This window comes from Aulonocara stuartgranti, assembly GCF_965226115.1.
Source record: "Aulonocara stuartgranti genome assembly, chromosome: 15".
In the NCBI taxonomy this organism is placed as follows: Eukaryota; Metazoa; Chordata; class Actinopteri; order Cichliformes; family Cichlidae; genus Aulonocara; species Aulonocara stuartgranti.
The window spans coordinates 15706375-15731601 of NC_138951.1; the positions used below are offsets into that span (position 1 = coordinate 15706375).

Below are 25227 nucleotides of genomic sequence, written 5' to 3' on the forward strand. Positions count from 1 at the left end.
TAATATAACACAAATACACATTAGAGTATGAGTGCAGATTTTCAGTATATAAGTGGTAACAATGTTTCAATCCTTTACAAAAACACACACTACTCACACAGAACTTCATCTTTTGGGCCCTGCACAGCTCAAAGCCAAAGTCATGGTTGGTACATTTATCCTGCTTCCTACTCTGTTTTCTCTTTGGAGCTCTACATTTTTGCTCTGGCTCATTAAACACAATTTATAATGCTGCTGTGCCGACAAACTGCTCTGTAAGGACAATTACAGAAAAACAAAGTGTTGCATAGTTGACGTCAACACACACATTTTCCACAAATGACAGACAGCAAGGTCAGAAAATAAAAGTAAACTGTTTTGCCTAGAAATTGCATGTATCATTAATATTCAGTGGAGTGGGAAATGACTGACTACCGAACTAACATTTTTAAGTGATGGCTATTGGGAATGTTAATGTGTTTTTCATTGAACCTGTCAGTAAAGAATGTCATAATTTTTTTTTTCCCCTCAGTTTTACTTGTTATAATTAAATTTTCTTGCCCTTTGACAGTTGGAATGAGCTCCTCCCTACCTTGAATCGGTTAAGCATAAAAAAATGGATGGATTAAATTTTCAGCGAAATATGTTTCGACCATTAGATGGAACTATATAAGCGCAAAACAAGAAAAAGTGACCGATAAGAGAGCTCGAGCTTCATATTTCTTGTTGAAAAATATTTCTTGTTGGTCTGAAGACATAAAAGAAGAGTCTAAATAACCTCAAACAGGAACAGACAATAACAAATAATCCTCCTGGGGCTTTGATTTGTTTGTTGAGGTGCTGACTCATAATCCATCCATGTATCGATCATATTCTGTTATACAAAAGGACTCGCTTCCTTTATAGCAGTTGCGGTAATAGAGGAAATGACACCACAGTTGATTATTCACTTTTTCCTGTAGATTATCTCATAGCACAGTGAGCAATAACTGTACCTGTTAATAGGTATTTTGTGTGTCATTTTTCTCCTATAAGAGGTTTGATTCTTGGAATGAATTTGTCATGTAACCGGTTGAGGTTGTCGGTTATAGCCGGAGTAACTTATCATTTCTGATTGGTGGACTTACTGCATACTGTAACATATGTGCATATAAATTTTAGCAGTAACATGTTAAGAAAATGCTTACGCTTTTTCTAGTACTCCATAATAAGAAGAGCAGTTTTGTCAGACAAAATGATTCAGCTTTTGTGACCTTCAGTGTAATGGTCCAAACGGCTGAAGGCCAAAAAAATTGAATCATTTAAACTCAAGAAATCTGTCCTCTCTTTATTCTTCTATTACACTTGGGGCAATTGCTTCACTCTTTCTGGCTGCGTCTGAAACAAAAGCCCCTGAGTTTCACAGTGCTGAGTTCTGTAATGTGTTTTTAACAACTGCTCACAGGTAAACCATCCTGTTATTTGTGATCTGTTCACCTTTTCTTTTGAAATAAATGTTTCGTAACAACCCGACTAATTGTTGCCCTTGCTTAAAAGACATGACTCACAGTGTGCATTAGTAGTCCTAGACAAAATAAATTAGCTGTTTGTTCATTCGCTCGTTTAGAAACTACACTTTTCCCTCCAAGCCTCCAACGTTTGTCGTTTTCATCTCACAACTCACACTTAAAGTAATCTAAACACATTTCATAATATTCCTTTACCATATTAACTTAAAATATTATAGATAGCAGGGGTTTTTTATGTCCCCAGAGTGTTATGTAAGTTTAACTTTTATCAAAGCATTCTTAAAATGACAAATCACAAAGGACCTGGAGCTGATCCCAGATCACTTGTAGCACCCTGGACAGGTCTCCAGTCTCTCACAGCGCTGACACAGGGAGACAGACAAGGAATGTACATCCTATGGCCAATCTAGAATCACGAATTTACACGTATGTCATTGGGAGGAAGCAAGAATACCTGAAGAGAATCATAAGTACATGGAAAACAAACAACACAGCGAAAAGTCTCAGCTGCCTGGAAGGTTTGAACAAGAACATGAGCGCGCTTGTATTGAAAAGGTTTCTCCATGTAATGATCTGCTAGAGGGTGTGGGGAGCCATAGCCCTGTCTCCCAGAGCATGAAGCATGCATGGAGAAGATCCAGGCCCCAGACATCCAGAGGCCCCAGTGTACGAGAGCGATCTGTCTGCCTGCGTCAATTTCTACTACAACATTCAGGATATAACATGACATGAAATCCTGGATCGATCCTGGATCGATCAGTGGTTCAGGCTGCTGGTGGTCGTGTAATGGTGTGGGGGATATTTTCTTGGAGCATTTTGGAACCCTTAGTACCAACTGAGCGTCCTTTAAACACCACAGTCTGCCCGACAGACACAAGCCTGGAAACTGAAACAAAACTCAATAAAAACTAATGAGAGAGAAAAAAAACTCAATTAACTTTGTGTTTGAGAATGTTGCTGATGTCCAGGTCATAAAGTGCTCTGCTGCTATTGGCTGTGCGCCAGATTATACGAACTGATTTACCGGCAGTCACGTGTGGTTCGCGAGTCTCCGGAGCGGGGAGGTATTTAAATGAGCTCCCTTTCACGTCGCCGAGATAATAACAGACTGAAATAATCAAAGTTTGAAGGCGGTTGAGGAGTTACTTCACTTCCTCTTTTTCTCTCTGTCTTTCCAGTTGGGTAATACCTCCTGTTCAGTTCAGGGTTTGCTTCAGTTCCTGTTACATGATGGCTGAAATAAAGCGTTAGTTAGGAAAATGTGGCGGAGGGTCGGGTGCCGTCTATCATAACAGCCTCGGTTGAAGCCGTTGGAGTGCTTCTGTGTTGCTCAGCGGAATAACTGTCAGCTCTAAATGCATTTGAACAGCGGATTTGTCTGAGGTCTGATTACAGGATAAAAAGATGTACACTTTCCAACTTGTATTTATCCTGGCTGGAATCTCATCCATTCGTGCTGGTAAGTCAATTTTAGCATTTTATGCGTCGCATAGTTGGAAAACAAAATAAGTATTAAAGGGATTTCCAGATATGCTGAGCAATAAAACTCAGTTCTGGGCTTTATGGGAAATGCCCATTTTTTGTTTTACTTTCAGTAATGAAGGGTAGCTACTCTTGCATGTGTGCTTAGACCCAAATTTACCTACAAATATTCTCACTTTGAAAGAATAATAACCTCCAGCATTTTAAATAATTATGATCTGAAATAAGATCAGAATCCTAAACTTTTTAACTGTATCAGAGTTTTGCTTTGAATGGTGTTATTTCTGTTTAAGTATGCATTACTAAGAATGACTCGTTTTTCTTCTAAAAGCAAAGATCCGGATAGGTGGTAACCATATGTGGCTCCATTGATTTAATAAAACACCTCATTTTTTAACCAAAGTGAACAGAACCTGATGAAATGTCTGACAATCCTTCTCCGATTACTGAAAATCAACAAATATTCTACATGGAAGTGTCCCTGCTTGTCTAAATATTTTCCATGAGGACTAGAAGAGAAAAAAACAACAACTTATGCAATAACAAATCTAATCAGATTGAAAAGTTACAGTGCTTTTCCTTTCTAACTTGTACAAGGTTATACCTATTCTGGGAACTCCTCTAATGGTCTGTTGCTTTTCTTTATAACAGATGATCCCATTGTCCTTTTTAGATAAGTTAAAGTAACAACACAACAATTAAATATTGTAAAAATAGACCATCCTTCTTCAGTGTAACAGTTTTATCAGGAGAAATGTGCTAAATAATCTAAACTATCCAAACTACATTACAAACTACATTATTAACAAGTCTTTATACATGTTTTCCCAACTTGAGGGTGAGGTACCTCCAAAGGGCCAGGGAGACCTCCGGTAGTCTCATTGATTCATGGGACTCAAACACCATGAATCAAAGGTAAAATATGTATTAACTCTGGCGTAATATTCTTCACCGGTTTTATAAAACTATGAAATTATTTGTTAATGTTTCAATTCGATTCAATTCAATTTTATTTATATAGCGCCAAATCACAACAGCAGTCGCCTCAAGGCGCTTTATATTGTACAGTAAGTAATGTTAAGGTCGTGTCTCTGTCATGCCACCACAGGGGGCACTGACCTCTTGGAAGTCAGGGAACAGGGTACATATGGTGCTAAGCATGAGAAAAGCAGCTTGATTCAAACCAAATGCAGTGCAATACACGTTTCAGACATCACACCTGTTCAGAGGAATTTTGAAGATTTAGTTTGTTATTGTTCAGTCACTAAATGTGAGTCAGAGCACCAGCGATCGTAGTTTTCACAGAAATTTCTCAGAAATTTTTCTTTTTAATTGATGACGGTGTAAGAGTTGATGCTGTTTGGAGCATGTCATCTTGTTTACATAGCAGACTCAGGGTCGTGTCAGATCGTCACGATGCTATTATTTGTAATAATGAATCTCAAAGAGCTCATGTACCGTTAATGTGAACTGAAATCTTTCTGTGGCTGCTTCACATAATAAGCTTTAAACCTGAAACTGTTAGTGAGCACTAACAGAAAGTATTGTGAATTGATAGCATACTTTCCATGAATCCCCCCTGAGGCATTCTGCAGTATGTTACAGATGCAAGGATGAGGATCAGGCGTAGGAACTTGAAATGAGACATTGTGGGAATCTGACTAAACTGCTTTCTGATCTAAATAAAGGTTCACAGGCTTCTAGATTTACATTATTCAAGTCACTGATTGTGATTGGGCCTTGGACCACCCCAGACTCTGTCTATTCTCTACTCTCAGTGCCCAAACAATAATCTTTTTTTTAAAAAATAACTATAAGCTTCTCTAAGGATGTAAGGCTTAATCTACACAAAAACAAGCAAAAATTCATTTTTCAAAAACGTCTGTTGAGAAGTGGATCATGGGTAGGTTTTCAAAGCGTAAGCTATTGCATTTCAATTAAGTGTTATTGTTTCCAGGGTTATGGCATTACTGGCCTGCTATGCTGCTTGTCTTACTGTAGCTAGCACCTGGGATTTTCCTGCTGTAACTCATCAGAATGCCTCCAGTTAACACAGACATGGCAGTAAAAACTGTTTAAAATACTGAAGATATGTCCATCCTGCTGATTGATGATCGAGCTTTTCAGGATGATCACAGTTAAGACTCATTAAAAAAACAAAAACAAAACAAAAACTACCTGATTCAGCGCTGGCTGTCTAAAATGGAAACTTCTGGTCATCAAAAAATAAGCTTTAAATGTTACATGGAACGAACCTGTTACAGCTAAAACTTGCACAAGCATGCCAAATTAAGTAAAGTTGTGAGCAAGCTATAAAGTCATCACATTAAAGGATGGAATAAGCATGATGAGTTTTTCCAGGTAAGAAAACTAACCTGGGCATGGACGGTGTTATGGTGTAGCTTTGATGAAATTACAGAACGAGTCATCAAAGAAAGTCTTGTGTATCATATCGTATTCATTTTAGGCTGCTGACATACTTGACTGACTCATTCATCTCAGTTGCGAAACTTCTACGTTGCAGCAAACAGTGCAAGAACAGCAAGAATAAGAAAAAGATTTTTCTTGATAGCTTTGCATTATTCTGGATGTTACACTGGTTATTTTTGCATTTCGAATGCTATAGATTAATGTTTTAACACTTTTAGTGATCGTGACTTTATTACATTTAAATCTTTGCATAAGATGCAAAGCCTAATTAACAAAACTTTCTCTTGTATCACATTCAGTCTCCAGTTTGCACAGATTTTTCTGCTGATTTAAAATTGTGTTGGACTAAGAAGTGGGATTAGATTACAGTTAGGTGAGCAAAAAGTCTCAAGCCACTCCTCATTTATTTATATTTTCTTGAGAAAATGGGGAAATAACAAGCTTAAAAGTCAATATTTGGTATGACCACCTTTATTTTTCAGCACAGCCCAAACTTTTAGGAATAATTCTCCAGGCTCCTTGAAGAACATTCAAAGCTCTCCTTTGGATGTCGGCTGCCTTTTTGTTCTGTTCTGTGTCAAGATGATCCCACACTGCTCGATAAAGTTGAGGCAGATCCATGAATGATAGTGCTACATTGTGTGTTTTTTATATCCTGGTATGCTTTCACTGCATTGGTGTATTTGGGATTATTGTCAGGTTAAATAATGAAGCCATTTCCAGTCAGGTGCTTTCCAGATGATACTTCATGGTGGATCAAAATTTAGTGGAACTTTTCTGTGTTTGGGTTCACATCTCAGGTTATTTTTCAGGTTTTTGTTAACTTTTTTCCTCTTTCTTGAGGACACGTTCATGTGATCATGTGCTGCAGAGTATCTTTTTTACTGCTTGCCACTTCTTCTTTTTTCCTCAGTTACTTTTAAGGACACACTGCACACTATGCTGACATATGCAGAGGTTTCGACTAATTCGCTCTTTGGGAACCAACTGGTTGATGCAAAATCCTATTTTATGCCTGTCAGACTGTGTTTTTAAGACTTTCCAAAAACCTAGAGAACTATTCCTTTTTTTTTTTAAAGAAAAATGACAAGAAAGTCTGATTTCCTGGAAGCAAAAATATGAAGAAATGAGAATTGGTTCAAGAAAAAGAAAGGAAGCTGGGAAAGAAGAACTTCGTATTCTCAGAGTAGCAGACTATGACCCAACCCAAGTGTAAAAAAAACCCTCTGTACAAGAGGAAGTGTGGGCTAAATACAAAAAAAGTGAACAAACAGTCGAGGCTGGTATTGTTGCAGTAAGGAGTCAGACCAAAATGTAGCACTCAGAAACAAGGGTTAAAACTAACAAGCAGCTTTATTGCTGAACTTCAACTAACCACAAAATAATGTAGGTTAAAAAATAAGAAATACACTCTTTAAAGAGGGAAAATCAACAAGAAGCAAGGACACAGCCAAGAGGAAGAACTGAGACAATATATATTCACACAGAATAATGAAGGGAAGGGAAACAGGTGGGATCACAGCTGGGGCTCATTACAACTGACAAAAGGAAATAGAAATACAAATAAGATACAAGTAAGAACAGACACCAAAATAAAACAGGAAAAAACAAAGCACAAATGCGCAGGCTTGACACAATGACAGAAAGGTGAGCAAACACTGAGAGACCAGACAGACACGGGGACACAGGTGAGGAAAGGGGTAAGAAAAGATGATGAGTTAGATAAAACCAAGACACATGGACTCAATGAGACATAATCAGAGAAGAAGAATTTAGAAGTTGAGTGCTGGAGGAAATAAAAAGAATAAAATGAAGTGGTCCTTATAGATCTTTTTTCTACTCTACCTGAGCACTCTACAACATGCCTCAGTCACCCGTTCACACCCATTCATCCATCCATCCATTTTCTTCCGCTTATCCGGGGCCGGGTCGTGGGGCCAGCAGCCCAAGCAGAGAAGCCCAGACCTCCCTCTCCCCAGCCACCTCCTCCAGCTTACCCGGAGGAACACCAAGGCGTTCCCAGGCCAGCCGAGAGATATAATCTCTCCAGCGTGTCCTGGGTCTGCCCCGGGGGTCTCCTCCCAGTGGGACATGCCTGGAACACATCACCCAGGAGGCGCCAAGGAGGCATCCTTGTCAGATGCCCGAAACACCTCAACTGGTTCCTTTCGATGTGGAGGAGCAGCGGCTCTACTCTGAGCCCCTCTCGAATGGCCGAACTTCTCACCCTATCTCTAAGGGAGAGGCCAGCCACCCTTCGGAGGAAACCCATTTCCACCGCTTGTATTCGCAATCTCGTTCTTTTGGTCACTACCTACAGCTCGTGACCATAGGTGAGGGTAGGGACGTAGATCAACCGGTAAATTGAGAGCTTCGCTTTTACACTCAGCTCTCTCTTCATCACAACAGACCGGTACAGTGTCCACATCACTGCAGCCGCTGCACCAATCTGTCTATCGATCTCCCGCTCCCTTCTCCCATCACTCGTGAACAAGACCCCGAGATACTTAAACTCCTCCACTTGGGGCAGGGTCTGGTCCCTGACCCGGAGTGGGCACGGACGAGACCAAGACACCCATTCATGCAAGCGCTTTTTTCCTATGCTTTAGTGCTTTCTGTGAGCCAGCTGTTTTCCCTGTTTCTATGCATCTGATAACCTAAGCAATCCATCTGCCGGCTTCAGTTTTTGCTACAGAGACAAAAGAGTTTTTTCAATTACCTTAATTAAAATGATCATTTCCTCCAGGCCCCAACAGCAACACCTGCAGTGTTTACCCTAAAGATCTATACATCAAAGCGGGAGAGAACATCACGATAACATGTCAGAGCGCGTGCGATGGCACGAGCAAAATCTACTGGAAACTGAACAACGATCGCATTGATGATAGCCTGTCCAGCATGTTGAACCGCACACACACAGTCTTGTCACTCAGAAATTTCACTCACCCTCGTGCGACATTGCAGTGCTATACTGCAGATACTCAGCAAGTCATTGGAGGCACCATTATAGAAACGTACTGTAAGAAGTCATTTTCTTCCATTACCAACATAAATATAGTTGAGCATTCCTGCATTAAAGGGAAATGTAGGACATTAATAACTTAATTTCTCTTCAGCAGCAAAACCCAGAAATATTTCATGTGTCCATTATAAGCTTAATCAAGAGGAAAGCGGTGGCTTAGACAGCCTCACATGCACATGGGAGCATCACATGAATCCCCCAGTGAACTATGCCGTAGAGAGGTAAGTTTTGTATTTTCTTTCTCTTGTGTATAACAACTAATGTAGATTTTTTTCCCTTATTTAATAGATTTTTCTTTCCTTCAGTGTTTTTTATAAACAAAAGGAAATTTTACAATGCCACTCAAAGAAAACAACATGCACACTCACAGAACTATTCACACTTCGAGATGACAACATCACTGTTACCGTGAAAGCCACAACTCATCACTGGAATGTTTCCTCTGAGCCTCGTACATTTGCGCTACATGACATAAGTAAGTGACATGGATTACATTGCATATAACTATATTTATGAATGTTTTTGATGATGTTGAAATGTCTGCTACTCAGGTAAAAGTCTTCCCCCAAAGGACCTAGAGGTGGCTGACTCTGCAGGTTCGCTCTCAGTTAAATGGCGACGACTTTCTCCGTTAGAGCCGGGTCGCTGTGAAGTCAAATGCAGGAAAGTACGTTGCTCTTTCATTACATGCACAGCTGCTCACTTTGAAACAATAACAAGAATTAGTTACGACACTGCCATAAAAATGCTGAATGAAACACAACAGTTTCAATGACGATGACCACAAGTTATGTCATTTTCATACATTAAACAGCAAGTTACATAAACAGATTTCCAGGAAGACAAAATAAAAAGGAAGTCCCAAAAAATGTGTCATCTCGATCTACAGTCATGTCAAAAAACAATTCTCCCACTGGAATTAAGAGAGTAAGCAGCAGCTTGATGCTGCTATGCAAATGCACTAGATTAACTGATGAGCAAGTGTAACTAGCACTAACATAATCAGACAGTCTTTCTAGGAATTAATTTCCAAGTAAATTCGCCTCCAGGTCAAACTTTGAAAGGACTCTTCAGGAGTCAGTTAGCATGTGAAATTTTAAACTTAATGACAGCAAAATTAGAAAACGACTGAACAAGTAAGACTTGTTTGGAAGGGATGCCAAGAGAAAGCCTCTTCTCTCTAAAAGGAACATAGCAGCACAGAAATGTTTGGCCATAATGCACACGACCACCAAACACAACATATCAGCACAAACAGCTCATAGCAGCTGTCACAGGACCTGGGCCCCTTGTAGTCATTGAGTCAACTATGAACTCCTCTGCAAGTATTCTAGAGTCAGATGGGACGAGTATATCTGATAGTTCAAGCTTTGCTGGAACCGGGCATGTGCAACCGGACAGTGATCCCAAGGACAGCAGCAGAGCTACACAAGAATGGCTGAATTTCTCTGAAAAAGAAATTAATAAAGCTGTTGCAATGACCCATTCAATGTCCAGTCCATCTGACTGAAATGCTGCGGCGGGACATTACGAGACAAATTCCCACAAACCTCAATGAAGCAATGTGAGAAGCATGTGAGAGACTGATGAAGTCAAACAGAAAATGGCTACTTCGATTTGTTGCTGTTAAAGTTTGTTCTACAAGCTATTAAATCCTGGGCTGTACTTATTTCATCTCATGTGTTGTGGAAGTTTAACTTAATAAAGCCCGCAGACAAACGGTGAGCGTAGCTGGCATCCTTTAATTAAAAAGAACAAAAAACCCAAACTTGGTGGGAGCAGCCATCGCGGGGCAAATGACCTGCTAAAACCCAAGTAAATAATGTGAATAATACATAAATAAAGGAAATTCTAATACACATGTTAATAGTTTTGCCTAGTCTTGTGAAAGTTAATTTAGTTGGTTAAGCAATAATGTTTTAAAATAGTACCCAATATGTGCCTTAGCTAAAGATTTCTGTCCAGAAAAAAATTATATATCTAGTCATAAACAGTATTTGCGTCATCAGATGCAAAAGTGCAAATGGTATAAACTGCTATAAAGCTGTGGAATGGGAAATAAAATGTAGACACTATATAAGCTCTTTTTGTTTCTGCCAACATGTTTGCAATATTTAACCCTTCATGGCTAACTGGGGACTTGTTTCACTTCCAGGTTTTAGCTGGAGGAGAAATTGTCGAGGTAAGGAAAAGCTGGCTTATCTCAAACCTCTAATCTCTGCGGTATTTGAGGAATGCAGAAATAAAAACACATTTGCTGCACAGGTAGTGAAGGTAAAACACAAATTAGATAACCTGTAATCACCTAAAAATCATATGCAGTGGTCCCTCACTATAATGCGGTTCACGTTTCGCAGCCTCGCTGTTTTGCAGCGCATTGTGTTCTGCGTCCTGATTGGCTGTAGACCATTATCAATCAATCTCGTGCTGTGTCTCCTGCACAGTATAGAATGCGTTCAGGTAGTCAAATTTACATAAATCTTCGAGCTGTGGCAGTGTGACTCTGAAGAGCTGTACTGTATGTTTGTAAGTTTTCTCCCCAACAAACTCAACAATGTTGACTAAACGTTTTTGCACCGTCAAAGGCAACCAAGGGTTCCTTTGTTTTCATTCTATAATACTGGACTTATTTTTCTACGAAGGTTTGAACTTTGAGAGTGTTTAAACAAGAGATAAAAGTGTGAAAATCTTCATGCTTGTCTGAGAAAAGTGCATAAAGTGTGTAGTGACGGGTTTTTACAGCCTTAAAACATTTATAATAATTGTAAAAAAACCAAAAATTAACAAAGTCGGCTACTTCGCGGATTTCACCTAGAGCTGTACTGTATGTTTGTAAGTTTTCTCCCCAAGGGACATAAAGCTGTGGAATGGGAAATAAAATACATACATGAGGGACATAATGGATATACTGTGCTAGTTGGAAGAAACAAATAGAAAATAAATAAGCAGCATGTGATATTTCTATAGCTGAATATTTAGGCTGTATCCATAACTGACGCAATTGATTTCTCAGTATATTCATTTTTAACTTCATTATAAAATATTTTCAGCATTCAATTTTGACAGCGATTTGTTTCGAAATGTTTCTAAGAATTAAAAAATATTATAATACTAATATTATAATATTCCTTTTAATTAAGTTACAATTAATTATCTTTAGATAAGATTAAACATTACTTTTAACAAATAAAAACATTCAGCTAAAGGATGACTTCTGGCAAATAGTGGTGACATTTGGCAAGAAAAGTATTTTACTTAATGTAATAAATTATTTAAAAAGAAATCTAAAACTCCTCAACTTCAAAAAAGTTCCTTGTTGCATGGATTTTTTCCCCTGGATAATCAATTCAACAAAATAAAAAATAAACCTTTATAAATCTCGATTCTTTTTAAACATGCACCCTATAAATTTAGTGACTGTTGGTAAAAGCTTTGAGTATGTTTTAGAAGTGAAGTGATGTTCCTAAGAAGAAATGTTTGTTTCTCCTAGTGTGACCACAGTGAGACTGGAAACAATACAAGACCATATTGTCTACTAAATGATGAAGCTAATGGGTCCATCATGATCAACAATGTGGATTCCTGCACTACCTACGGCTTTTCAGTACGCTGTGTTTTGGGGAAGGCCATCTGGAGTGACTGGAGCAAGGAAAAACTACATGTGACCAAACTAAACAGTAAGCATGGGTGTAACTTTGTGCTGAACATTGGGGGGGTCAAGATCTCTGAAATGAGTAAAGAAAATCAACAGCCTTGAATTGGGATACAGCCCATGTGTTTGCAACAAACCGTTTATTTTGCAAATCGAGCTCAACACTGCCCCTAGCGTCCTGGAACACTTCCGTTGTGTTTTGGAGTTTGCCTGTGTTTTGTATTTTGTACGTGTTTTGGAGTTTGTATGTTTTGTATTTTGTACGTGTTTTGGAGTTTGTATGTGTTTTGTATTTTGTACGTGTTTTGGAGTTTGTATGTGTTTTGTATTTTGTATGTGTTTTGGAGTTTGTATGTGTTTTGTATTTTGTATGTGTTTTGTATTTTGTACGTGTTTTGGAGTTTGTATGTTTTGTATTTTGTATGTGTTTTGTATTTTGTACGTGTTTTGGAGTTTGCATGTGTTTTGTATTTTGTACGTGTTTTGGAGTTTGTATGTGTTTTGTATTTTGTATGTGTTTTGGAGTTTGTATGTGTTTTGTATTTTGTATGTGTTTTGTATTTTGTACGTGTTTTGGAGTTTGTATGTTTTGTATTTTGTACGTGTTTTGGAGTTTGTATGTGTTTTGTATTTTGTATGTGTTTTGTATTTTGTACGTGTTTTGGAGTTTGCATGTGTTTTGTATTTTGTACGTGTTTTGGAGTTTGCATGTGTTTTGTATTTTGTATGTGTTTTGTATTTTGTACGTGTTTTGTATTTTGTACGTGTTTTGGAGTTTGCCTGTGTTTTGTATTTTGTACGTGTTTTGGAGTTTGCATGTGTTTTGTATTTTGTATGTGTTTTGTATTTTGTACGTGTTTTGGAGTTTGCCTGTGTTTTGTATTTTGTACGTGTTTTGGAGTTTGCATGTGTTTTGTATTTTGTATGTGTTTTGTATTTTGTACGTGTTTTGGAGTTTGCATGTGTTTTGTATTTTGTACGTGTTTTGGAGTTTGCATGTGTTTTGTATTTTGTACGTGTTTTGGAGTTTGCATGTGTTTTGTGCTTTGGAATTTGTAAGTGTTGTGGAGTTTGTACATGCTTTGTCTCTAGGGGCCACCTTAGGTTTGAGGCCCTGAGAGGGAACATTATCAAGGAATGTTAAAGGAATGAAGTCTGAAACATTTTGAGTTGCAGGTTTGGACTTGAATGTGATAATACAAAGTCAAAAGTTTAGTCTTTTATGCTGTGTAATATGACTGTAGTGTTTAAAAAAAAATACCTCCAGAGAACCGATGTCATGTAACACGAAGATGAGGGTCAGTCTACAACTTCTGCAGCAGAATTACTAAAAATAATGAACTGCGATGGACTTGCGGTCTTTGACGTACCCCGCAGCTCACATCGAGAGAGCTTGGATAGGCTCCAGCTCCCTCCGTGACCCCGAACTGGAGAGGCAGTTCACAAAGTGGATGAATGATTGAATTATTCGCTGTAAACACGTAGTTGTTTGCAGCGGTTACCATGAGCTCCAGGATATTATTTAACGTGTGAACAGACACACTGCTTTCTCCTTTCTTGGCTTCAGACCAAAACCGTTGACAGTTTTCAAATATAATAATATTCCTGCCTGCGTAAAATAGTTTTTCTTATTTTGACCTTTTACAGAGAATCATGTCAACCTGCGCCTGTGGAGAAAAGTGTCTGAACTGGAAGAAAATGGACTTAGAAAAGTCCGTGTCATGTGGAAGGTAAGGAAATATCTCATTGGTGTCTTTAAACAGCAGATTTCTGTATGTTCTATTTTTTTATGTGACAAGCTTCAAATTATCCACACAGGGTATTCCTAAAGACTGTGGAGGCACATTTGATTACACCATAAAACAAACTCATGACAGTGAACACATGACTGGAGGGAATTATACCTTCTGTGGCAACACAACTTGTGATGTTGTTGTAAACCAAGATGCACACAGAATAAATCTCACAGTCTTCCAGAATAAAGAAGTTCTTGTGGTGAAGTCAGTTTATGTTCCGGCCGTTGGAGAGAGTAAGTTTAAATGCTTTTTACTGAGCATTTTTAATGGGCAATTATTATTGATGTACCAGATTGCTTCAGTTTAATGGACAAAGGCTTTGCTGTGTTGTCAAGCAATTTGCTTCTTTTTTCTTTCACTTTATCTAATCGGCAGGCCTTCCTCAAGTTACCAACATCCAGACCTTATCTGATGACAAAGTTATTAAGGTCAGCTGGATGGCTCCTATGCAGCCAGTCAGTGGGTATAAAATTGACTGGACCCAGGATGGAAGTCAGTACCACTGGAAAGAGAGCGAGTACACAAATGTAACACTCAGCGGTACGTTAGAGAGCAGTGTGATAACGATAAATTGATGACAGGCTGATAGATGGATGTTTAATAAATTCCAAGGGAGCCTTGTGGCTGGAATCTGAGTCATGCCGATTTATTGGCAAAGACATGATCCATTTGTGTCTTATCTTCCAGCATCATTGGTTCATGGGTGTAGCAAATTATGCATAGCCTGGGTGAGATAGATGTTAAAAGCTGCTCTGTAATCCATTATACATTCTACAGAAAAACAGTTATTTCTTGAAAACTGTGTCCTGAGATGTGTTGCAGTTTGTGGTGTTTCTTTGTGCTCAGTTGTGTTTAAGCAAGCAGAGGAACAGCCAGGCTAAATAGATTTACTCACAATGTTTCTGTGAAGGTCTGGTTCCACGGACCAGGTAAAATCTGTTTCTTGTTTTTTTTTTAAGTATTAGAAAAGACACTATTTTTCAAAGGTTAACAAACAAGGACAATCACCGAAATAGATCCTGTATTTGTATTCTTCATTTCCATTTAGTTTTTGTAGGTCTGCTTCAATAGCATCTGTGTTTACTTATGCTAGGAAGCTGCTTATTGTGAAGCTATTACTTAATTTTTTCTTGTTTATCACAGTTCTCACCCAAGTGCCTTTCATAGTGTCCCCACTTTTATTTCTTCTACATTTCTAACCCTGTAGTCATCTCAGGGCTTCTCAAATCTTCTCTCATAACTCTTTGGATGCCTTCAAACCTCAGATGAGGAAACAGATGACCTAAGCTATTTAATTATAAGCATAACTGTTAAAACAAATAAATCATTCTTATCCATTGTTGCACACATATTAAATCTGAAACGTATACTAGATTATAATAGATACTAATCCCAAGAAGCATTTCATCATATAAACAGATCATAAGAACCACTTCACTTGGTGCACTTGGAGCTTTGGTATGTTTAGATTACACAGCTTTTGGTACTTTAGTTATACTCTTGATAGGCTTCTAGCTAAAATATTACCATAGCTAAAGGCGGTATCATATAAAGCATAGAACAAATTCAAATTTGGCACTAACAGCACAAAACTCCTCTAAGGGATGCACGTAATCACTGTTGAGCTGTGTGGCTAAAAAGCTAAACAAGTATGCTGTAACAGTCACTTGCTAGTTCTCTGTCATCAGTTTTCAGACTAGTCTTCCCCCTCTCTTACAGGCCTCCAGGAAAAAAAGCCATATAATATCACAGTAACGCCCCTCTTTGATGACAAGACAGGTCAGGGCACAAAAGTCCTTCATGTTTGCTCCAGTTTTGGAGGTAAGTAATTCAGATGTTTGGATGTATACACTACCAGCAAAGGTTTGGACACACCTTATCATTTAATGATTTTTCCTTGTTTTTATGACTATTTACATTGTTCTCACTGAAGGCAACAAAACTATGAATAAACACATATGGAATTATGGAGAAAATAGTGCTGTCAGCGTTAATGTTGTTAAAAATGACGTTAACGCCATAACTGCAACCCATAACCGACTGGCTGCACGGCGCAAATGCATTAACGAGCTAACTGCGCTGAAGCGTTGACGCCGTGCAGCCCTCACACGGGGCGAGACGCGTTAACTCACTAACAGAGATTTGCGTTAATGCGGTTATGGCGTTAACGTCATTTTAACGAGATTAACGCTGACAGCACTAGTAGAAAACAAAAGAATGTGAAATGATTAAAAAAATGTTTTATATTTTAGATTCTTCAAATTAGCCAACCTTTGTTTTGATTACTGCTTCACACACTCTTGGCATTTTCTCGATGAGCTTCGTGAGGTAGTCTCCTCAAATGGTTCTCCAACAGTCTTGAAGGAGTTCTCAGAGATGCCGAGCACTTGTTGGCCCTTTTGCCTTCACTCTGCGCCCATCTCATCCCAAACCATCTCGACTGGGTTTAGGTCAGGTGACTGTGGAGGCCAGGCCATTGGGCGCAGCACTCCATCACTCTCCTTCTTGGTCAAATAGCCTTTACACAGCCTGGAGGTGTGTTTTGGTGTCACTGTCCTGTTGAAAATCTAAATGATGGTCCAACTAAACGCAAACTAGATGGGATGGCATGTCGCTGCAGGATGCTGTGGTAGCCATGCTGGTTCAGTGTGCCTTCTATTTAAAATAAATCCCTAACAGTGACACTCATTAAGAAAGCAAGAAATTCCACAAATGTACCCTGACGAGGCACACCTGTGAAGTGAAAACCATTTCAGGTGACTACAACATGTAGCTCATCGAGAGAAAGCCAAGGGTTTGCAGCACTGTCAACAAAGCAAAGGGTGGCTACTTTCAAGAATCTTAAATATAAGACATATTTATTTATCATTTTTTTCTTTGCTACATAATTCCATAAATGCTTGCTTCATATATTTGATGTATTCAGTATGTATAGGGGTAGGCAACTCCAGGCCTAGAGGGCCGGTGTCCTGGAGGTTTTAGATCTCACCTTGGGTCAACACACCTGAATCAAATGATTAATTCATTACCAGGCCTCTGGAGAACTATGTCATGTTGAGGAGGTCATATAGGCTTTTAAATCAGCTGTGTTGGATCACGTACACATCCAAAACCTGCAGGACACCGGCTCTCAAGGCCTGGAGTTGGACACCCCTGATGTAGAAAGTAGTAAATATAAAGAAAACTCATTAAATTAGAAGGTGTGTCCAAACTTTTGACTCATTCTGAAACAGTACTTTTTAAAATGCTGTCCCAAGCTGATGTTGCCCATGTCGCTCCTACAGATCCAGACAGCATTGCTATCACAGTTGTACCTAGCTACCGACAAGCCTTTGTGAGCTGGAATACGAAATCACAGAAGGAATGCAGCGGTGCTGTTCAAAGCTATACAGTCAACTACTACAAGACGCAGGATGTACTGTATCTCAGTGAGTACGCAACGCACTTGTGCGAAGTTTGCACACTTTCATATAATGCAACATTCATAGCATTTCTTTAATGGGTTTCTTCCAGATGTTACTGTGGATGGCAAAATGAGGAACGTCTCTTTAAAAGATCTGAGTCCAGACACCCAGTACACCGTCAATGTCGATGCCAGGGCTCTGACCGGAATATCAAAAAGCAGTGATGAGAAATTTACAACCACAAAATTTGGTAAGTGGTCTATAAGAGCTCTGACTTAGAGGAATGATTCAGAATGAGCCTGTGAGCGGATTATCTTTGGTTTGGTGCACCCAATACCACCCTGATACTAAGTTGGTGAATAATCAACAGATGCATCAGCACAATAATCATGCTTTGGCATGTCAGGCCAGTAAAGATTGTTATTTCAGTCAATAGTGACACAGTTTTATTTTTTCGTTTTGTTTTCTGGATTGAATAAAATACAGCAAAAAATGTTTTTGCTTAGTTTAGTCCATTCAATGTCTGTGTAGTTTTATTTATTTTATGTTTTTTAGCAACCTTTATATTTAAATCCACTCAAAACATTCGTGAGTTAAATAACTCAATGGCTGTTGTTACCAGTCATGAACCTGTGTTTTCCTACAGTCGAGCTTTAACCAAACACAGCTCAGCTGACTCATAGCAGTAATAACAGCCTAATCCCGACATCAGTGCCAAATATTAAAATTTGATGAGCCTCAGAGAAAATCTCTTTATGGCCTCGATCCAAAGCCTTTGTGTTTTCCAGCAGTTACCTTGGCATGTATCTAAGGACGCAAACAAATAGAAACATTCCTGAAAGTCAGAAACAGGATGCTGCAGTTTTACTGCTCTGAGACCCACAACAGCACTTATTTGCTGACGGCAGACTTGACAACTGCAGAAAAAGTTTAATAATTAATGACGGATCATTTATTTTCCATAAAATATTAATTGTTTTTACAGACAAAAAGGCGTGGCAGGATTTACTTTGCTATTGTAATATTATCTACAAGTCTATGACCATGGGCATTGCCATGGTCGAAATTGGTCACAGCACAACAGCAAAAACTGAACCAAAAACCTAAAACTCAACAACTACTCTGGTTATTAAGTGGTTTTGAATCTCCACATGCAGTCATGGTAACAAGAAAGTACACTCTCTTTCAGCTCAGGTTTTTTTGTATCAGGATATAATACAAGTAACGCAGTCGTTAGCAGGTCTTAAAATTAGGTAAATGCAACATTAAAGCAACTACAAAACATGACATATTATGCTGTGCCATTATTTATTTAACAAAGTAATCCAAAAATGCAGTGTACAATTAGACAGTGCAATTAGGTAAATGAACAAGTATGGCTTGTTTAGAAGAGTTGCACATGGCAGTTAGCTTAGGCATGCAAAGTTGCACCCGAACAAACTGAGACTTCCTGTCCTTTGGATGAAACCAAAGTGGCGTCATGAACTGGTCATGTAAGGCAGGCAGGAATGGACCCTAGATGCAGACTCATGGAGGTGAAAATGAACTCAGAAAGTTTTATCGGTTTTATTGCTGGATGGCTGTACTACAAAACTAACTAAATTTGGAATATACATGAAATTAAACATGCAGGTAGGCAGAACACACGGTGGGGAATGAGGGAGAACGCTGGACAGAGGGAAACAGAGGGCTTTAATATGCAAGGAATGACAAGGGAACAGGAAACACATGGGGAAGACAGCTAAGACAAATTAGACATGACGAGTGAGAGAAAGCAAAACTAAACACACTGAAGAGGGAATGCAAGATTTTCACAATAAAACAGGAAACGATGGTGATGACAATGATGACAGGCTGAGGAACAAAGATAAACATGAAAGGCGGGGAGACATGAAATGAAACACAAGGATGGGAAACCAGACACAAAGACACACACAACCCACATAAACACAGACACACAAAGAGGGAAACAGAAGGACACAGACACAAGGGGAAATGTAATATTCAAGGAACTAAATGGGGAATATAAGAAACTCAATACGGAATAACTAAGACTACTAATGAAAGTGACTCAGGTCTGTTGCCCCAAAGGATACAGGAAATGTGCTGATTTGCACGACATAGTCATGTCTGATTTTAATGCATTTTCCTCTAAACGCTTGATGATAACTGACGTCATGACTTTTAGCCTCATTGTTTCTGCAGAGAGATTTCTCTAGAACAAAACAGTAAAGCATTTACAGTATATAATTTAATGAAGAAAAAACAGTATATACCTCTCTGCAGAAACAATGAGGCTGTATCCTTTGGGGCTACAAACCTGAGACATTCTTCTAGAGAAGTACGTCATGCAGCGGGTTGATGGGAACAATGAGGCGACTGCTGAATGTTACAGGTACTGTCAGAAAGCCACCAAAGGCAGATTACAGTATATAGGAGTGATACACCAGGCGTGTGATGTTCTCCTTTATAGTGGACAGAAATTATTTTTTGGAGTGGAACAAATAATTTGTGTGGCATCTTATTTAATGCAGAACACCTGATTGTTATTTAAATAGTTTGAAATGGTTATTTAAAAAAAGGTAAATTGCTGCAAATAACTTTGTTGTCTGCAAAACTTGTGCAGAGGATTTTAAAATTAGCAATTTATATTTGCATTTAAAGTTATGAAATATGATTCATTAAACATGTTTATGGTTTTTACAGTAAAAAATATAACTTTTTCTACTCGGATTTTATGTTATTTGTCTAATTTTAGATCTATTGTGTTACTACAGTTTCTCTAAATGAAAACATAACTGTAGATTCAGACATGTGAGGTTGTGCTGAAAATAATGATACCAAACAAGGCAAAGTAAATAGTTTTTAAAGGTGAACTGTAGCAGTAAAATCAAAAGTAGTCAAAAACGGCCAATTATAGTCTGGACCCAGAAGGTTAAACATTTTTTAAAGTAATGCAATAGTTACTTTTTCTAGTAACATATTACTTTTAGAATCTTATAACTCAGCTACTAACTCAGTTACTTTTTTGAAGAAGTAACTGGTAACTATAATTAATTACTTTTTTCCCAACACTGGACATGAGAGACTGATAAATTCATACAGAAAACAATTACTTTACATTTGTGTTGCTAAATGTGTTCTACGAGCTACTGAGTCACGAGGTATACTCGGTCTTTCACACAGTGCTTCTTCATTTTCACTTTTTTTAGACCATTTCACAGTGTTATATGTCACGAGCTGCTGTTGATCTCGGGTTATATTTACCTAATTTCGAGACCTTGTAAGGATTAGATATTTGCTTTATTATGTCCTGATATAAAAAACCTTATAGTTGCCTGTATTTTTTACACACAAACTGGTATTACCGAAGCTTGATTTTGTTACTATAAACAACACTTTAAAGTCATTTATTTTTATGTACACTTAAAATGGTACAAATGATCTATGTCTGGTGCTGATATCACCAATTTAAACCGTGAGAAGCAAGTAAATGGTAAATGGCCTGTATTTTATATAGCGCTTTACTAGTCCCTAAGGACCCCAAAGCGCTTTACATATCCAGTCATCCACCCATTCACACACACATTCACACACTGGTGATGGCAAGCTACATTGTAGCCACAGCCACCCTGGGGCGCACTGACAGAGGCGAGGCTGCCGAACACTGGCGCCACCGGGCCCTCTGACCACCACCAGTAGGCAACGGGTGAAGTGTCTTGCCCAAGGACACAACGACCGAGACTGTGTTTGAGTGTGAAGTTGATTGGCTCATTAGGGCAAGGAGGGCAAGAGGAAGAGGTTTGAGCCACCCTTGCGATAAACACTTGTCTGTCTGGGTAGAACGTCACCCAGATAACAGTCAAGAAGTACCTGAAGCCGTCTTGACGTTGATTCACCTCCCTTTGGAACTATTTATCAACCATGAGAAGACACTGTGACAGATTGCCAGCCGACGGTTGATCAGTGTTAAGATATTTGTTTGCGTGCTAAGAACTAAGATCCTAACCTCTAATGTTATGACTCACTGGACTAGTATCTGAATTAAACCGAATGTTATGAACTTTTTCTTTTCTTTGCTGTGGTAATACTAATTATTTAAAATTGTATAAATCCAGTCAGTGATTTTTTAAGAGTGTTTAATGTCTGTTCTGCAAAGTGCTCAATGATCAATTGAAATGTCTTTAACAGATCCAGGGCTTGTTACTCCACTCAGTGTCGCTGGAAGCGTTATCATCTTCCTGGTGTTATTTCTCGGATTATGCATTGCTGTTCAGTAAGTTTCAGTCTCTTTTTGTTATTGATGATTTGTTACGAGCTCCTTTTGAATGCAAACACTGAACCAAAAACATTTCCAGGCCATCAATAGTGGAAGACAGGCTCTGATGTGTTAAGACATTGTGGTCATGTTGTGATTACATTTTTGGCACCAAACACTTCTACAGATTTCTTCCTAACGATGTGTTAATGATGTGTGTTATCTGTTTAGATGGAAGAAATTCCAGGAGAAGCCCGTGCCAAATCCAGCCCTCAGCTCTGTGGGTGTTTGGGCATCGCAAAGTCAACAAAAGGTGACGAGGATGTCATGGCCCTTGATTTATAATGATGAATTTTGCGGGATGGGGCGGTGATATTTTCACATGTAGTTTAGGCTTTTGAGTTATTGTTTCCTCTTCTCATTTTTACTTCGTTAGTTTGCTTTCTCATTTGTCTTCTTTTAGTTTTTCAGATTTATTTTTGTCCCCACCATCTGTTTTGATTATGTGCACATCTGTCCTGTTTTTCTCCCCGTTTCTAATCCCAAATCACTCCTTGGTGTATAAATAGTCCAGTCGTTGTGTCTGTTCACATGGGTTTTCTAGATTTTCTTTGTGCTCATGTGTCTCTGCTTGTTTTTAACTTCACTATGTGTGTTATTATCTGAGGCTGTCCAGTGGGATGCATTATATCTGCATTAATGTTGCTGAAGAAGTTGCATGATTAAATTGTAGGTTTTTCATTGTCAAGCAAAAAAAGGTAGAAATACATCAGCTTGTGCTTTCTTGAATTGTAGAGAAGCTGAATGTTATTCTATATTTCTGCTAAAGTGACTACTTGGTAATTTACTTTCACATTTTACAGTGTGAGGGTTTTCTGTTTTACCTTGTCACATGTGTCAGCAAACTGAGTCTCTCTGACTTTGTTGTGTTGAATGAAAAAAGCTGTTTAAGATGTTTTTTCTTGATCATTGCACATCCACCTCAAATTTCTGAGATCTGAAAAAAAGATTCTGTGATTTAATCAAAAAGTTAACTACCAAAATCTGGCGGCTGGATTAATAAAAAATAATAATTGGTATTTTCAGTTGTCCTGAAAGTGGTTTTCTGAATATCATCTTAAACAGTTTCCCCCCAGACTTCCTGAGGCCTATATTATAAAGGAAGTTCAACACAACCAGGCTTTCTTTGCCTTAGCTGGCTTGACAAAACATAAAACCCCAGTTGGAAATAAGAACTCAGCACTCTGATCAGGTTTATTAAAAACTATAAAAATTTGTATCCCACGGAGACACAAAAATCCCTTTAGTTTGTCAGAAATTAGTATTATGAAATTAGTTTGACTGAACAAGTATTTTTGGTGTGTTCTGTATTTTTGTAGTCACAGTTCTAGCAGTGAAGACAGATTAGGCTCAAGTATAAAAATATGCATACATTCTTTGTATTACCAAATCCATATATGCACGTTTACAATGCAATGATGGTGCGATACATAGTGTGTAACTTTAGAGCTGGGCTTAGCTTTATCTCTAGAGGAAGATGGCCTTACATTTGACTCTATTCAGTGACTCCAAGGTGACTGTAAAATTAGCCCACATGAATATTTGTGCTGATATGCTATGTTTGCATAACTGCAGAGAGCTCTAATATGTTCTGATGGCACTTCAGGTTTGAGTATAGTCATGCAGTCAAATACAGTCAAATGACACTGAGCAACATTTAGTAAGGTGCAATGTCTATAAATTCCTCAACTACTCCCAATGATAATCTCCAAAATCAATCTTACTGGGCTGACGGATATCGCAGGTCCATGAATAAACTGTCTTATGTGTTTGCTCCATTTCTTCAGTTTTCATTTTCTGTAATTTGTCAGATTACAACTGAAAAATCTGATCTAAAAATCAAATGTAAAATTTGGTGGAATTCGAGCTTCAGCGATTAAAACAATTCAAGTTGGAGGATTTTAAATGACCCTTTTCTCCCCTCATGTTTTTTTATGACAGCTATCACGGTCCAGATTCATAAGCATTCATGTGCTGCTCTTTATTTACCTGTTGCCATGGGGAATCCTGGTATCAGAGCTTCACCGATGATTGCTATCCTCTTTCACGCATGCATTCTTCACTCAGGGTGAACATAATCAGAGCTGTTTCAACTCTCTGAGTTTATAGCAACTCAGAGTTTATGCTTTGTTGAACCTGCTTTCTGGAATGGCACACAGATGTTTTACAGATGTTTTTTGTCATAGTTTGAAGTTTCTGTCTTGAACTCATTTATGTGTCCATGCACTGTGACTCCTTTAACATCTTCCCTCTTCCAGAGGTCCTCTATCCTGAGTTATCATGTCTATGTAGGGTTTAGCTTTCACTGACTACAGAAACAATCCATGCCCGAGTCTTGATAATATATAAAAGCTGCTGTAATTCATCCTAGCTTTTTGTTTTACGGCTCCCTTCTGTCTGTGTGTTTGTATCCATAGGGAATCTGCTTCCAGCCATTCAGAAATCCATCTGAAAGCCACTGTGATACAGTATACCCAGAGAAAGCGCAGAGCACATCTACCCCTTCATTAGTTACAGGCTATGATACTAACACAGCCAGTGAATACATAGTGGACTACGCAAACTCAGGAATGACTCTTGGTCTTTATACGGAGGATGAAAGTCCAGTTGAACCTGCAAAGACGCCTCCCTCTCCTGGAGAATCCACTGCATTAATTTCCTCAGACAGCAGCACAGCCAACCCCTATCGAAGTCAGAGTTCTGGGGAGAGTCCTGTCCCGGAGACTGAAAAACTGAGTAAGCACGTGCCAGTAAAACAGCAAGAAAAGGCATTACTTAAGACCATATATGTCACATTAGACATGATTGAACAAGATCATAAGAGGTGAGAGCAGTGAAGGTAAATGATGCAGATAGATTTGCAGTCAGTCAGCTGTGAAAGAAATAGATATGGTTTGATATGACTGTGTGTGTGTCATTAAGTTGCCTAGCACTGTGGAACAACAGGATACAAACATGTTTAACCGTTTTTGTGTATGTAGTAGCTGCTTTATTAGGTCATCTCAATGTATTCAGCCGTACAGGAAGAATAGGTTTCATTTAATGTGAAGAGATGAAAAGATTTAAGGATATGAGTTATCACCACTGAAAATATGATATAGTGTTCCCAGGATTTAGCATTCTAGACATGCTTTGCTATGACACTGATCCTGGTTTTATGTACAGTCTGTATTATAGTATTGTGGATTTTGTTGTAAATATTTTAGCCATGTATTATATGCTTGATGTTTGTTGAGGTGTGACTCGCTGCATTTCTTTTTGCTTTATCGCTTTGTGTCATTTGTAAACTGGAGGAGTCATTAAAATGTAAATGTTGTTATTGTGTTGATAAATATTCACCGTGCAGAAGCGTCTCTGCCATATGTCTTGTAAACAGACAAAAACAAAAAAGTATGGAATAAAGTGAATAAATGTTGTACTTGACACCCTGTTTTGTTATTTGATGACAAAATGTTTGAAGTATTCTGCATGTAACCATATATTAGTGTGAGCAAGGCTTTGTAATGTGCATGGCACTGAGTGTAATTGGAGAAACCACAGTACACATTCATAAGAAAGTGAGCCAGCTCACTTATATTTTCCACTAATGCACTGTTAGACTGGTGAAAGGGAAAAATGTGTTAATATTTCAAGATA

The 25227-nt window shown here is 38.5% G+C and overlaps 1 protein-coding gene across 5 annotated transcripts; it reads left to right on the top strand.

The window, feature by feature from the left end:
- The first annotated feature begins 2550 nt into the window (after positions 1 to 2550).
- Positions 2551 to 25014, top strand: LOC309688724 (interleukin-6 receptor subunit beta-like). Of its 5 annotated transcripts, none has more exons than XM_082504641.1 (16): positions 2551 to 2946; positions 8146 to 8418; positions 8516 to 8642; positions 8727 to 8896; positions 8973 to 9088; positions 10577 to 10603; positions 11912 to 12098; positions 13721 to 13803; positions 13892 to 14102; positions 14245 to 14409; positions 15589 to 15690; positions 17154 to 17297; positions 17383 to 17523; positions 21465 to 21549; positions 21763 to 21844; positions 24009 to 25014. In XM_082504641.1, the coding sequence occupies exons 1-16, from the start codon at positions 2892 to 2894 to the stop codon at positions 24417 to 24419; spliced, it is 2379 nt and encodes a 792-aa protein (XP_082360767.1). In that variant the 5' UTR covers positions 2551 to 2891; the 3' UTR covers positions 24420 to 25014. The 5 variants fall into 5 exon arrangements, with proteins under 5 accessions (XP_082360767.1, XP_082360768.1, XP_082360769.1 ...); XM_082504642.1 differs by having other exon boundaries at positions 8519 to 8642; XM_082504643.1 differs by lacking the exon at positions 8146 to 8418.
- Positions 25015 to 25227: the final 213 nt, after the last annotated feature.